Source organism: Anomalospiza imberbis, chromosome 2 (assembly GCF_031753505.1).
Source record: "Anomalospiza imberbis isolate Cuckoo-Finch-1a 21T00152 chromosome 2, ASM3175350v1, whole genome shotgun sequence".
NCBI classification, from domain to species: domain Eukaryota; kingdom Metazoa; phylum Chordata; class Aves; order Passeriformes; family Viduidae; genus Anomalospiza; species Anomalospiza imberbis.
This window is the reverse complement of record NC_089682.1, coordinates 58,021,308-58,037,409: the sequence shown is the minus strand read 5'-3', so window position 1 is coordinate 58,037,409 and position 16,102 is coordinate 58,021,308. Positions and strand designations below refer to the sequence as shown.

General features: G+C 41.3%; 1 protein-coding gene across 7 annotated transcripts in view; it reads right to left on the bottom strand.

Moving 5' to 3' along the window:
* Positions 1-16,102, bottom strand: part of ATP8A2 (ATPase phospholipid transporting 8A2) — a 317,516-nt gene that overhangs the window by 86,603 nt on the left and 214,811 nt on the right. For 5 of the 7 annotated variants that reach the window (XM_068181246.1, XM_068181247.1, XM_068181249.1 and 2 more), the window contains one exon: positions 14,032-14,139. The exons of 1 other annotated variant lie outside the window; for it this stretch is intronic. In XM_068181246.1, coding sequence (XP_068037347.1) covers positions 14,032-14,139 — 108 coding nt within the window. Of the gene's footprint in view, positions 1-13,124; positions 13,867-14,031; positions 14,140-16,102 lie in introns of those variants that run through there. One more of the 7 variants, XM_068181251.1, reaches the window with a different exon arrangement.

Sequence of the window (16,102 nt, the reverse complement as noted above, 5' to 3'; positions counted from 1 at the left end):
TATAAAAACAGCAGAAAAATCCACTGATCTGAAAATCCAGCATTGCTTGCTAACTGTTGCAGAACCATAATTCTCCCCATCCTGAGCTCTGCAGTACCCACTGAGGGATCTGTCCTCTGAATATTTTGGTGGGGGAGCAGGGGGAGCACACATTCTTGGACCATGTGAAGTGACGGGAATGCTCTTCCAGGCACTCCTGGGGATCCAGAATGAGGAAAAGCACCAAAGACTAAACTCCCTGGGACACAAGCAAGTTCACTTAACCTGGTCAGCACATCTGACTGTCAGTACATGTCACAAACAGCTACACTACCTGCAGAAAATTGCTGGTGAATATCCAGACTCAGGTTACCCTGAAGACACCTAATGTTACAGCTACAGTTTTCCTGCTCCATTTTGAGGCTGAATATTTGGAACATGAATAATGCCATTAACCCAGGAGAATTAGGTAAGCCCCATGGTTTTCCAATGACTTAGTTTTTGTCTGCACTAATTTTACCTCCAAATCTGCATGTCTGAAACTCCACACTCTTCAAGTCTGCTTAAAGTGATTACGTCTTCTCAGTAAATCTTTAGATTGTTCTTTCTTCTGGCTGCAGAGCTGTCTGCCTGCAATTTCTCAAAAGAGAGCCAGGATTTCATATCCATTGGCCCCTGCATTCTTGCCAAAGCCCTGCAGAAATGAGAGCTGCTGCAGCTGCCAGGGTTTATTTACACACATTCCTGCCTCAAATTGAATTAATGAGCATAATATAACTCAGGCAATGTCCTCCACAGCTCTTGTTTCTCTTTGCCCCTCTTGACATTTCTTTCTCTCACACAACCCCTCTTGTAGTCTGTCTTAAAGCAGTATCTAAAGTGATCCTGGTGTAAAAAAGTAATTTCAAACACATTCAGGCTGATAAACATGTACATACCTTGTTTGTGGAAAGCCCAGGATCCCCTTAATGAGTATCCAGAAGGCTAAATTGAACTTACTTGCTTTGTTCACTCCAAGTTTGTCCAACAGACTTCAACATTTAATCACTCAAAGACCTAGTCTTGCAAAGAGCTCTGATGCAACAGATGAGAGCAGCTGATGTTACAACACATCTACAGTCGTTAATGTTCACACACTATATTTAGTAAGCCATTTCTACAGGTGTCTCCAGCCCATTTCCATCTTCAGAAATCTGAAATTCTGCACCCACAGCATAAGGGGTCCCACTGTTAACAAGCCCTTTAGGCACTGTATGGGCACATCACATACAGGAAAGCTGCTGTTATGCTGCTAACCAGACCAAAGTGGTGTTTCCGGTATGTTACGGCACAGACAGAACCCAAAACTGTTTGTTCAAACATTCACATCCATGTGACTACTGAAGTTCATTCTCCCCTATATTATCACCCTGCATAGAATGTATTTCTCACACACTGAATGAAACACATGAGGCTTGAAAAGCTTAGAACAAAAGCCATATACTTCTACTGGAAGAGTGTTAAGAGAAAATGAATAAAATCTTTAGTGATACACACATTTGCTACATCAGCACTTAATCAGCAACATTCACAGGAACATGGCTGGCAACAGACAGGGTCCACCTGTCTCACAGGGGGAAAAAGATCTTTGCACAAGAATTAGCAGATGTCACTGAAAGACCTTCAAACTAGACCTGAAGGGTGAAAGGGATAAAACTAGGCTCAAGAGATATAAGCCTGGGGGTGGCATTCCATAAGGGATAGTGTGCCCATGAGATTCTTTGGTCTGATGTCTCAGTGGAGGTAGAGGAGGGAGATCCATGCAGCAGCAAAGATGCAAGGGTTACCGATGTGTTAGAAACCATGGAAGCTCCCAAGCATGGTCAAGTAGGAATTACAGCTTCTCCCTGAAAAAGCTGGCAGGATCATTAGCCCAACCAAAATGGATTTACTCCAGTGCCCATAGCATGGGCAACAAAGAGGAGGAGCTGGAAACCACTGCAGGGGAGGAAAGCTAATGATGCATTAATAGGAACATAGTGGGATGGCTCACACAACTGGAGTGCTGCAGTGGGTAGAACCTCTTCAGATGGGATGGGTAAGGAAGGTCAGGTGGTGGGGTAACCTTTTATGTTAGGGAGCCTTATGAATATCTAGAGCTTGATGATGGTGATGACATGGTTGAGGGTTTATGTGTAAGAATCAGGGGAAAGGTCAACAAGCCAAATATCCTGGTCAGAGTTCATTATAGAGTGCCCAACCAAGATAAAGACACAGAAAAAATATTCCAAAAGCAGCTGGGAGAAGTCTCATGATCTCTGGCCCTTGTTCTTGTGGGGGAGTTCAACTTACTAGATGTATACTGGAAATACAATACAGAGGAGAGGAAACTAGGTGATCCGCTTAGTGGAAGAAGGAAAGGCTGCGGACCTTGTCTGTTTGGACTTCAGTAAAGCTTTTGACACCAATTCCCACATCATTCTCCTGGAGAATCTGACTGCTCATGGCTTAGATAGTCGCATTGTTCCCTGGGTAAAAATCTGTCTGGATGGCTGTGCCAAGGAAGTGGTGGATTTAATGGAGTTAAATCCACTGGTGGCTGGTCACCAGTCACGTTCCCTAGGGCTCAGTATTGGGCCAATCACATTTAATATCTTTTCAATTACCTGGATGAGGGGGTTGAGTGCAGATGACACCAAGCTGAGTGAGAATGCTGATCAGCTGGAGGACAGGAAGGCTTTCCAGAGGCACCTGGACAGCATGGATCCACGGGCTGAGGCCAACTGTATGAGGCTTAACAAGGCAAAGTGCTAAATCCTGCACTTGAGTCACAACTATCCCAGGCAGCACTACAGGCCAGGGGCAGTGTCTGGAAAGCTGCCCAGCAGAAAAGTACCTGGTTTTGCTGGTCAGTAACTGGCTGAACATGATCCAGTGTGTGCCCAGGTGGCCAGGAAGGCCGATGGCATCCTGGCCTGGATCAGCACTGGTGTGGCCAGCAGGAGCAGGGCAGTGACCGTCCCCCTGTACTCAGCACTGGTGAGGCCACAGCTCCAATCCTGTGTGCAGTTCTGGGCCCCTCACTGCAAGAAAGACATTGAGGGGCTGGAGCGTGTCCAGAGAAGGGCAACGGAGCTGGGGAAGGGTCTGGAGCACCAGTGTCATAAGGAACAGCTGAGGGAGCTGGGGGGGTTCAGCCTAGGGAAAAAGAGGACCTTAATGTTCTCTACAACTACTCAAAATAAGGTAATAGCCAGCTGGGGGTCAGTCTCTCACCCCAGATAAAAACTGGTGAGAACAAGAGGAAATTGCCTGAAGTTGTGCTAAAGGAGGTTTAGATTAGATATGAGAACAAGTTTTTTCACTGAAAGAGTCATCAGGCATTGGAACATGCTACCCAAGGAAGTGGTGGAGTCACCATGCCTGAAAGTATTTAAAAGACTTGCAGATATGCACCTGGGGACACTTGGCAGTGCTGGGTTAATGGTTGAATTTGACAATCTTAGAAGTGTTTCCCAACCTTAATGGTTTTATGATTCTATTAAAGCTTGATGGCAGCAAAGAACTGGGGCATGGTGTGTGTACAACTTCCAGTGTCTTTCAAAAACTGAAATTTTAAACAATCAAGCAGAAGCCTGCTCTAGCTGCAACATGGACAGACTGCTAATTTTGGTAATATTGGACTAAACAGAAGTGGTATGTCCTGAATTCCCTAACTAAAAGATAGGAGACACTATGCCCAATTGCAAGGCTGATTATAATGCTGTGCTTCTGCATATAGACTATTCATATGAGGAATATCAGGTATTTGGTGTTCTATGCTGCAAAGAGGAGCCCATGAAAAGAAGTGACTTTCTTAAGAAAAATACAGAATTGAATGTCTGGAAAGAGGAAGGTGAAAATATTGGCTGCAGGAAAGATCCTGGAAGTGGCAGAAGATCCCAGAGAACAGGGACTTACATAAACATGAATGCTGTGATGGCCAGGGACCTTCACCAGTAACACTTGCAGGTGGCCAACACTGACAGTAGCGGCACAGCAGGAACCAACCCAGCTTTTCAGACCAGCAGTGACTTCCCTGCAGGGATGAGAAGTTGAAACCTATGGAAGATAATGCTGTAGGAAGAAAATTCAAATTAGAATAATTAAAAGAGTAGAAAGGTTAATCTCTCTGGTCCTGAAATAAACCATATTATTCAGGTCCACTAGAGGCTGTCATTTACTTTGTCTTGCCTGTGACAGCACTCAGCTAAACTTAAGTCCTTGCAGACCACTTTCACTCGAAGCTGATGCAGACTAAATATGCCTTTAAACAATTCTGCTAGCTTGCACAGAAAAAGCTGACAAACATTTATTTTTCCGACTTTTAACATCAGGAGATTAGACCACACCTACTCTTCACCGTTCCAACTCTAAATTCAGTAATTTTACTTAGAAGATCCCTCTCAGTCCCCTCTGGCCATTTCCAACTTTTCAATATAATTCCATGTTCCTCATTAACATTTTCTTCCTTACACACAGCTGAAATCAAATGCACTTGTCACTAAACTTTTACTGGGTCTTGTGAAAACATTTTGCATTTTGTGGCTGCCTTTCATATGCCTTTTGGTCTGTGTGAGGATGCCAGTGATTCAAGAGTTCAACTGCTCTTCCCATCTGTTCTGAATGAACAGTAACACTGAGACCCATCAGCTAAATGAGATTTTGCCTAGCTCCAAATAACAGCACTTCGTATAGGTACCTGATTGATAGAACCTTATTTTCAGTTGTTCTGCTCCCCACCAGATACCTGTCTGGTTATTCCATATATTCACTTCTCCCTCCTCCATGTTTTAAAATTTCTTGTTATATTGAGATCTGATTTTACAGAAACACAATAAAAGTCAACTGATTAAAATTATCAAAAAAATTCCTCTGATTTCTGTTTCAGAGTGGACAACTTCACTTAAATTGGGAAAGGCTTTCCCTGAATGCAGCTTCTTTTGAAGCAAAGCTTGAAGTAATTACTTTTCATGCTTCTCTGAAATAGAATTAGCCTAAAACCATCCCTTTTGGTATATCTTTCATACAAATTCAGACAGAACCCTACAACAAGATTATTTTCTATCTGAAAATAAAATGCCTAACACTGGTGGTTCTACTGAATGTACACAGACTGCTGGATAACACGCTGCTTAGCTGTCATGATAACATACTGAAACCCGAGTACTAATGACGAAGTGCCAAAAGAAATCCCTTTAGATATTTACTAGAACAGATGCCTACTCCAAAACATTGCATAAAAGAGGTCCTTGCAAAGGTGACAGCCATTTTTTGTAAAGTATAAAATGACACTCTGATAATCATAGAATCTTCTCTTTGACTCACTCACACATTTTGTACACCCATGCAATGGCAAGAAATGGATTGAGTATGGTGTGGAAACTCTCATTCCCTCAGCATGTCCTTTGCTCAGTACTGGGGACAGCTCACAGCCTCTTACAGGAGGTGCTGATGGCTAGTAGGTGTTTATCCGTTTCCTTCTCAGGAATCTTCTAACGTGAGATAAATCCATTTCAGCCCAAATGAGGATGAGATTATGAAAATAAGTTTGCATATAATATTGTTGTAGCTCATTTCTTTTGAAAGGAACTGCCAGCTCCCAGATACTGAACAGGGTAAGAAGTGGTAAGTAGTACTTGCAGAGAAATGCTGTTTGACACCTTGCATATGCGATAATTTATTGAAAACAAAAAAAAAACATGTTGGGTCTAACTTCTAGTCTACATTTCAGCCACTGTACTGAATCCTTTCTTGCTCACCCAGCATCCGCCACAAAGCACTGCATGACACAGAGAAAGAATGCTTATACTTGCTTATTCTCTTTTGTGTGTGATAACACTACTGTCCAAGGTTTCTCTGCACTAGCTTGTTGACTCTACCATAAGCACGAAACTGCCTTATCCAAGCCATATCTTAGAAAGAGGAGATGCGTCCAGAGCTGCAAGATGTAGCTCTGCAAGATGTTCAGCACGAGGCTGCAGCTCCTAATAGTGAAAGAAGCTTGTTTTCCAACATCAGCCTACTGAGAGGTACCACTGCTGGGTTTTATGCTACAGAGACCAGCGGCGGCACATGTCAATACAACCAACTCCTCCACACTTCAGGCATTATCGTATGGACAGCACCTGTATAATTCTGTCCTTTTCTCCTATCAATCCTACTGAATCCAAAGAAAACACAGCTCTCTGGAGACACTCCTTCCTACACCTTCTGACAAGAGTACTGGTATAAAAACAAGAGCTCAAGTGCTGCAAATACCCAAACGAGAAATTACACTCTACAAGCCAAATGGATGCAGTTTGACTTCCTGCACAGACTCAAAACCCCAAAGGCATTCTCTGAAGTGGCTGCATTCAATTGCTTTTTGCCTGCCACATCTGCCAATAGAGAAGCAGTAGGAGATACCATCGTTGCTGTCAGCTCTTGAGTTAACAGCAAAGCCATGGGGGCCAAGCTATTCTGGCTGACCCACACCAGCAGCCAGGGCACTTGGAAGGGCTGTACTCCTTCCAGCCTCACTACTCCTGAAGCCTGGGTACCTATGCTTGCCTTAGAACAATATAAGAGATATCATTTCTACTCCTCAGGGCTTTTTGGATCAAATTTTGACATAATACAATTGTGGGGGAAAATGATCTCATGAAACATATACTTTAGGGAGGAAAGGGAATAAAGGTATGTTTCAAATTGATCTGGAAATATTTTCCCATGTGACATAGTTACACTTGCCTCTTATGAAAATGAAATCCGCTAGTGAAGGGAAGAAACAGTGGCATGGAGCACAAATTCAGCTAAACAAACAAAAAATCTTCCATAAACAAAACCCCTTTATAATATGTAAATTCAAATAAAAACATAACGTGACCCTTCTGTCCCCAAGGAATGAAGGAAAAAACAACATCCCAACCAACCCCCAAATATCTACTATCTGGGCTTCCCTGCATTCATCAGAAAATCAAGTGACTTAAGTGTGACCAAAGCAAGCCATAAAACCACTAATTCCAACTCACAGACAGTCACCTCCTGCCCTCTGGAATAGATCCCATCTGTTGCTCCTCTTACTTTCTAAAGGAGGCACAGCTCCATTGCTATGAGTTTAAACACACTTTTAAAAACCATCTTCTCTACACAATTACCCTGCCACCTTCCTTAGTTTCTGTCCTATCGATTATGGGAATGGCAGCGTGCTGGTCTGCTTTCACATCCTCTCTGCCATGGCCTTCCTCATTGTGCCAGATTGTTTAGGCAACAACATCCACGTAGGAATGAGCTATGGCTTGATGCCTTCACAGCAGCTGGAAATGTGTCTGGTTCGCACACCTGGCAAGCTGGCAGAGCAGTGCTCAGCAGTGACCATGTGTTGAGGCAGACCCACACCTTCTGGCTACCAAGCCTCTTGCGCTGCCGCCAGCCCAGCCTGCGCAGGACGCTGGTAACCTACAAACTTCTTCTGCAAAAGATGCTGCAGAGGCTGAGTGCTGCTTCATGAGAAGCATAAAAACTGCTTGGCAGCTTTCCACTTATCCAAAATATTCTCTTTTACTGAGATGCACACAAACCCTTGTCATACATGACAAACCCACACTGTAGAGCTGCTTGGTTTTCCTCCTTAAGTTTCTAATGCAGAACACAGCCTACATCAGGAATGCTCTGATCCAGGAGACAAGTCATACGTTCTTAGTTTGTCCTTGGTTGTCAACAGGGCTCGAAACACAGACTTTTTTTGTAGATATGAGTATTAGTAAACGCTGCCTCTGGTACAATACAGTAGCTGCTCTTGTATATTTAAAAGGCAGCTGTTTCTAATTGAGAAAATATGGAATAGGATATCTTCCAAACATCTTTCCACAAACTTGCAACAAGGCTTAGCTACTTCTAAATATACAAATAAAGCTATTTGGGAAAATTTTGAGGGACGTGAAGCAACGCTGAACTCCAAACTGAGAAAATATGCAACTTCTGAAGCACAGTCCATTACTACAGAATGGTAATTCCTGAGTGCAGGAGCCTGATTCCTGGACACTGCTTTTCCCCACTCCAAAGCCAATAAATTGGGATAACGGGCAATTACACAAAAGTGTAAATGCTCTATATTTTCATTTAAGCTACTGAGCAGCACTTACACTAGTTAAAGTTACCTGAGCTCCAAATCAACATTGCCCAGACAGCATGGCTCTAGTCCCAGGTTACACCCCAACACTGAAGAAAAAACAGCTGACCGCCTCTGCACCATCTGTGCAACCTGTAGGTAACCATTCACAACCACTCCCTTACCTATTGCTCCTCCATCTAATGCACTCACCTGCTAGCCACAGTTCTTCTGCAGAGAAGGAACCAAGAAGTGAAGGTGAAAACACAAAAACTTTGGAGAAGTTTGAAGCCAGCTGACTGCCTCGCTCTGCACTGCCAGTTCCCAAACCTGAACGAGCATTTCTGCTTCTGGCTTAATGCTATTTTCATATGGCTCTATATAGGAAATGCCAGCACAGTGCTGGGCACAGCTGCATATACAGTCCTGCTTTAAAGCCTTTGTAAAATATTTCCTAAGGAGAAATTAAGTCTGGGACATCTTTCAGAAATATTTAGAACAGGTTTGCGTCAAAGTTGCCAAATAGGGAAAGGGGCAGGTTTTGGGGGATTAGCTTGCATAAAATAAGCATAGTTAATATATTAGTTTCACATTCACAACTTATGAAAATATTAATTTATCTCAATTTTTTCATCTTTGTGGTATATGACATAGTACAGCACAATGCCAGAGATCTAGAAGTGAGAGATTAATTTCTGAAAGCCATGTGTGGTTCATAAAAACCCACTCCTTCAACAGATGCTTAAAAATATATGCATGCTTCATTAGTGTAATTTGTCTGCTCAGAGCCTAGTCCAAAACTGCAGAAAATGTTCCAAAACCACATCAAATGCCACGGAGACCTCTGTGCATAATAATAAAAACAAACATGATCAGCAGGCATTAAGGACCTCAATCTGCAGGCAAAGTCTGATTTGCGCGTAACAGCTGGATGAAGTATTTTCACCAACCAAAACATTGACACCACAATGTAATGTGCAACTGATTGCAGACAAACAAACCACAATCAGAACAGCCAATTTTCTAACTAGCACCAAACTGTGGAAATATGAGAAGCCAGAGAGAACAATAATGGAGACCTCTGGAAAACAATTCAAATGTAGAGAGTAAGACAAAAGTATTCTGGAAAACACAAAAATGTACATTAAGCTGTCAGCTTTGCAGTGTGGATTTGGAAGGGCAGTAATGTGAAACCTGTTTATTATACCAGAATAATGATTATTATCTTGCCTCCAGGATTTTTGGGAGTTGTTCTGTGTTGTTTCCAAGTCTTGAAAACCATGAAGTTTTCTCACATGCTTTGGAAAGAACTCAATCAGCAAGATCTCAGAGTTTCAGATCGAAGGCCAACTACAAAACCAACATGCAACCTGAGTCCATCACACCCTTTACCTACATCTTCTCCCTCCCTCAAAAGTCTGCAGTAGTGCAATAGTCAAGGCAAGCCCATCTTGCTAATGCCATACACAGAGATGAATGGAAAGCTTTGCTAAAAAAGGCACAGATGTCTTCTTAACAAACCATTAGAACAAGCAAGTCCTGCTACTGTCACATGACATGGGGTCACCAGAGATCTCCATTACTGGGATCTTTTAAAAAGCACCTTTAATCCAGGTAAACTCCGTGTGCAGCTTCTTTAAAAGTCTTCATAAGCCGACAAATAACCTAGCAAGAATCTGACTGGACAAGAAATAAGTATCTTCTGTCAAGGATGTACAGAGCTCTAGAAAATAAAAGCACACCTGCAATTACAGCTATGAAAGTAGGTCTTACATGGAGCTACTACATGTAAGACACTACTACACTTACACCAGCTACACCTATGCTGGTGGTAGAATTATTCAGACTGTGATTCAAGAAGTCTTCTCTCAAATCCACCTGTATCAAGGTAACTGGGAAGTGCAGCAGCCCCAATTTCAAAACCTCCAGCCATGAGGTTTTGATGAGATGGGCCTCCTAATGATATCCTAAGAGTAAGATGATTGTTAAAACCCAGTTCTGCAACATGAGCACATAGAGCACAAAGCAGAAGTCTAAAAAATTAGAAACACCCACTTTAAACCTGCACTTTAAAATAACCAAAGCACATTCTCTCTCAAAACCAGATTAAAACCCCTGTGTTTCAGGCAGAAACAATGAGACTGATACTCATCTTCCTAAAGAGATTTCCTTAATGGTAACAACAGCTAATGAGGCGGACACAAACCACAACACATATTAAGGTAAATAAAGTGGAAAAAAGAAATCACAGCTATGTAGTAGTTCTTTCATCATCAACAAGCAGATGCTTCAGAGGGGTGACAGGAATACTCCTTTTCCTGCCAGCCCTACTCTCCCTTAAAACACTAAAAATTTCAGCTCAAGGTGGGGAAAGGAGATACCTGTTTTTGTTCATCTTAGATAATGTCTAGATCAAGACTAAAAGTATGATCACTTTCAAAGCATCCTCTTGTACACTTATGCATGCTTTCAGGTACAGGTAATTAGACGTGTGGGGATGGGAATAATGCACACAGAATTTAATTCCATACAGTGCAATATTATTCCCATGAACCTGAAGTATGCTTCAATTCCAATGATGAAATCAATACAAGAACAGAGCATTAGCAGCATATTTCTTGCACCATATGTATGACTCATATAAGAAATAAGCACAAATGTTAGCACTCACTGTTCCCTTCAGGGCATCAAATCTCCATCCCCAGGCAAACAAACAAAATACCCAAGACTGCATGAGAGCAGGACTCTGGCTAATGTGCTCATCAACAAAATACCACTGGGTTATGAGCTACAAGTCCCATAAGTTCAGGGACATGGTAATTAAATAGGAACTCACATCCTCAGAGTGGCACATTTCTGTACCACTTTTTCCAGTTAATGAGTATGAAACTAGATAGCTCTTTTTAAAAACACAGACATTTACTTGCTTTCAAAAATCTGTGGTGAAAAGTCATAACTACCCAAAAGGAGGGAAAGGACTCATATATTGTACAAAATACTGTCATCTGGAAGCGACCATTCAAAAGCAATCACTTCCCATTAAGGCATCTTGGCCCCAAAGGCAAGACAAAAAAAGGCACCAACTCTTCTCAGTGTCACTGTTCTTGTAAATTTAAAAAAAAACTTCACTTGAAAAAATACAGAAATTCAGGAAAGCCAAGAGAGCTAGCAGAAAGTTTTCTTGCATTATTCTTACATTATTATTTCTGATAGTATTGAAGAGAAATTGTGTGTCTGAAAAGGTACCCCCAAAGCAGACAGTTTTTTCCCGAAGTACCAGATGTCATACTATTGGAAAATTTCTATTAAGGATTACTGAGATTTTAATCACAGCTTTGTCTTAATATGTCACGTGTATTCCATCATTAATATTGCAGTGGAAACAGAAGAAATAAGTTGACTCTGACAAGAGAGAATAAGTAAGTCACTTTCCTTTGCCCTCAAGGAGGAAAAATGGTGGTATTTTCCTGTGAGAATGCTCAAGATATTATGGGCAAGAGAAAGAAATACTTAGTGCAAACAGTTTAACAAACCCCAGCAGAAACAAAGCATCATATACTTTTAAGTCTGCTAGGCTCCATGCCAACATTTGGTGAAACAACAGAATAAAATGTTTTGCACCTCCTGTGCCTTCTACTGATGGCACAAAGTCCTGGATGACACAAATGCTAATGACTGTTCCAGCTAAAATCAGCTTCCTTCAAATGCTGTTAGATTTGCATAGTATGAGGATCTAAAATATCCTGGAAGTCAGTTTATTTGAAGAAAAACACAGTAGCAAGATCTGAAACAAGAACAATGCTTTTAAGACACCTCAATTACTAATAAATGAACAATGCAGCAAGAGTAAAGAAATTGCTTAAGTCTAGGCAGCAAGGCAACTCATTTTACTGACTAGAGCCTAACACAGTCCCAAGCTCATTTCATGAGCTGGTTTCAAGACAACAATCAATTACTCAAGAGATTTTGTGGGAGTGAATGCTAGTGGTAAACAAGCTCCCTTTACCTTGGGAGCTTTCCTTAATTTTACGGAAGGATAAAAGAGAAAAGAAAAAGAAAAAACCCCACACTTTTCAACTGCTGCTCCTTCTCTCAAAAATACAAGAAAACAAGAATGATATTGAAACCCTCTAGCACACACTGAAAGCTGTAGAACAGCTTATTTCTGACTGCTTGAATTCAAAAATCATCTCTATAGAATGATCACTTATCCTTAATGTTTTAGATTCATAATTACTGATCCACGTACACAGCTCCACAAGTACTGGACTGGACGCTCTACCAGCCAAAGTAAATGTGTTCTCTATGAAAAAAAAAAGGAGAATAGAATATTTTCATCTTGGCGAGATATTAGTACCACTTCTAAAGTCATAATGTCAGAAAATCAGAGCATAAAACCAAAGGTAACATACAAACATTTTCTAAACACATACTCAAGAAAAAACAAAGCCTTATTAATATGAAGGTTTTGTTCCAAGACCTGCAGTTTTATATGCTGCAGCAAACGTTGATGACCAACACAACATGAATTAAGGTTGCAATAAAAAATAAGAGTCACTTTTGGAAAAAAAAAAAAGGCAATAGCAAGCTAAAGCCCATAGTTTGGCCCCTTATGTGTGAAGCAAAATTTCACCATATTGTCTACATTTTAGAAGGCTGACATGTTAATGGCAGCACTAAAGTCTGCTTTGGAGGACAAGTTGTTCTTGACTCTGCATTATACTGAAGTCAAATTCCTGCCAGATATATGAAAATGTGAGTTAGAGCTACTGATGCTGTGTGTGCTATGAAACATGTCAAGATCACCAGGAAATACTACTAGCGGACTGAGGCTTTGTCTGTCAGTCACTCACCTGCTCATCCCAGCCTGTCAGCTGTCAGTCTCAGCTGTAAAAAGCTGTCCATGAATACATATCATAGCCTCCATTATCCTCAGTGTTTTAGTGCATAATAATAAAATATGTATTAAGCCAAAACGGCAACAAAATCATGTCTGACAGCTCTTGTTTAATATAAATATGGGAGTAATCTCAAAAATCTAATTGCCAACACTTTACTTCTTTATTATCATTTTATAGTACATAAGGGTAGCAATCTAAGCATATAATTTCTTGAAATTATTAGATAGCTTTTCTTCTTTCTGTATAATAAACCACATATTTGCATTGAAGTCTAAACTTACAACCCAATACATTTTTCTGGTAGATTTGAAAGCAGTTCCAACCTCTACAAAATAACTTTTTATCAGGCAATTATTAAATCCTTAATTGTTACAATTGTTAATTGCTATCCCCCTATTTTAAATATGCACGTGTCTCCTGAGTGATTTTGACAGGCTTGCTATTCGATCTTCTCACCAGGGTTGAAATAATGACACTGAAGGGAAAATTTTACCACCTGGAGCTCAGCTGACACGGAAGGAACAAATCCAGAATTCCTCCAGTACCATAATCAGCAATGTATCAGCTCTCCTGTTTCCGACCATCTCATTCTATTCTCAAGGAAATTCCATTTATTTAAAATGAATGAAGGTAAAAAGTAACAATATGAAACAAAACGTATGGAAAAGAACAAACCCATAACAAAATTAAAGCCCAAACCAAATACAACATTTTGTCAAACACACAAAATATTGCCAGGACTAGACACTAACAAAAGAGCCAGTCCCACTGCCTTCACAGCGAATTGGGAATTGTCATACAGTATCCACAGTGCATGTAATCATGGATGATGTCAGTTTGGGGGACAAAGAGAGCTCTTCTCACGAGGAGATTAAGCTAAATGAATAACAGGATTAAGAAAAGGTTAAAATGAAGTCCAAGCACTCTCACTAGAGTAGAAGTGCTTTGCTAGCACTATGTGAGCACTGAGGAAGCGGAAGGCAGCAGCACTGGTGACAGCAGAGCACTGTGCTGTCCCCAGAGCCAGGTGTTGGTACTAACCTGCCCCAGCATGTCCGGCGCGATGGGGAACGTGGGCCAGATGGCCGAGTACACCCCGAAGAACACGAGCCAGAGCAGCATGCTTCCCCAGACGGCCAGGTGACTGAACTGCCAAGGAACAGGGAGAGAAGCAGAGTCAACACACGGCACTTCCTCCATCCAGCCAGCCCAGAAGTGTTTCCCTGTTCAGGTCTCTGTCGGTCTCACTCAGGCCTGTCTACTGCTCTTGGTTTTGGGCCAGTAGCACAGGTTGTTCAAACAGCACAAACCACTTCTCTTTAATCTTTGCCTCATAGCAGGGCAGACAGATACTCTTCTCAGCCAATCTGTCTTATTTGGAGCTCCAAAAACTCGTCAGATTTTCCTTGGAACCATAATTTCTCTCATCTAGTTCCTGTATCCTGTCATGCACATTCCAGATTCAACACATAAATCAAGGTGGAAGTTTTCAAAGGCGCGGGTTAAAGTTCACATGGACAAATCCCCTATGGCACTATATACATACAAGCCATATACATCACATACCTTCTCTGGAGGAAGATTCGGTGTTGTGTAATACACTACCACAATCAACATCTACTGATCAACTTTGCTTTTTTTTTTTGTTTTAAAGGTGTTCTAACTGATTTACAGATATGCAATGTGGTTTACATATTTGCTGGTTTTTTTGTCTGTACACTCACTAAGAGAAAATAAAGAGCTATTAAATGACCAAGAGCACATCCAGCACAAACGTCTTCTCAGTGGCATTAAAGTCATTTTTGCTACACACCCAAACTGTTTTTCTATTCAGGATCATTTAAGTTGTTTTACTTTTACACCACAGTGGATGGAGCCAGTAATTTCAGTTGTAACAAGCAACTGAGCTCATTATTGGCTCCAGCTTTTCTGGATGCCAACAACTCCTGTGGCTGATGACTTTGGCTCCAATTCAGAGAAGTACCTGTATAAATCTTAATTACTAATTACATATGAGTTCAGGAACATGGGAATGAATTCACATACTGGTTGCTGGTGGACACAGTGTGTTTGTTCAGCTCTCGGCTTTATACTTCCTACTGGATGACTGTGTCTGTTGACTTTTTGAACAGTATGTCTGAGAACCAAAGAAGGGTCTGAGTATTGTACTCTGCTTGCTGCGAGATAAATACAAAATTCAGGAAGAAGAAGATTGCTCCTAATCTGCAACTGCTGGACATCCTCTGAAATGTGTGGAGCTTTCTCCAACACAAGCAGTGAAAACAAACAAGCAAGGAGCCTGCAGCACCAGTGCAGACTGGCAGATAGCTGGGATCAACTAGATACTACCTTACAGTAGAAGCATTCATACGACAAAATGTCAGAGGCAATGGAAAGAACACTCTTCTAGGCACTCTCAGAAAGCTGGAATTTTGTTCAACCCTGAAAGTTGCTGGGCTAATAATAAGCAAGACATGGGATAGGCCCCTTCCTGGAGAGACACAGTGGGCAGGAAGATTTGTTTTCAAACTTTGCTGTTTATTCTGTTTCACCCAGGAGATCTGACCTCAGTAAATAAACAACTCCTTATTTAAAACAAACAAACAAGAACAAACTAACCAAAAAAACACACCCCAAACCCCCACATAACAAACAAAAACCTCCAAAATATCCACATACATGCTCAATTCAGTTTTAATGTGAAGAAAAGTAAGAAACTGAAGGATTTTTTTTAACACTTGGAAGACAAGAGGAATTTTATCCTTTCAGTCTACTTACTTTTATGAAAATTGGGCACAATTCACATCAAGGTTCTAACTAGAAGCCCCACCCTAGTGAGCAACTGTAGTGCTCAGCTCCCCAAAGATCAAGTTCTGCAAGGCTGCTGCAAGAACTCATCCTTAAGAAAAGTCAGCCCCATGCAATGGCAGAACAGCACCATCACTGCTTTCTGAAAAGGATGTGATACCTTCTCTTGAGCCACAGCCTTCCTCTTAGACAGGTGGACAGAAGGCTCAGGATAGCTGGGACTGGTGCTTCCCTCCTGTACTTTATAACTAAAATCAGCAAACATAAAAGCAAGCAGAGAAGCCAATCTCAGACATAGACTTAT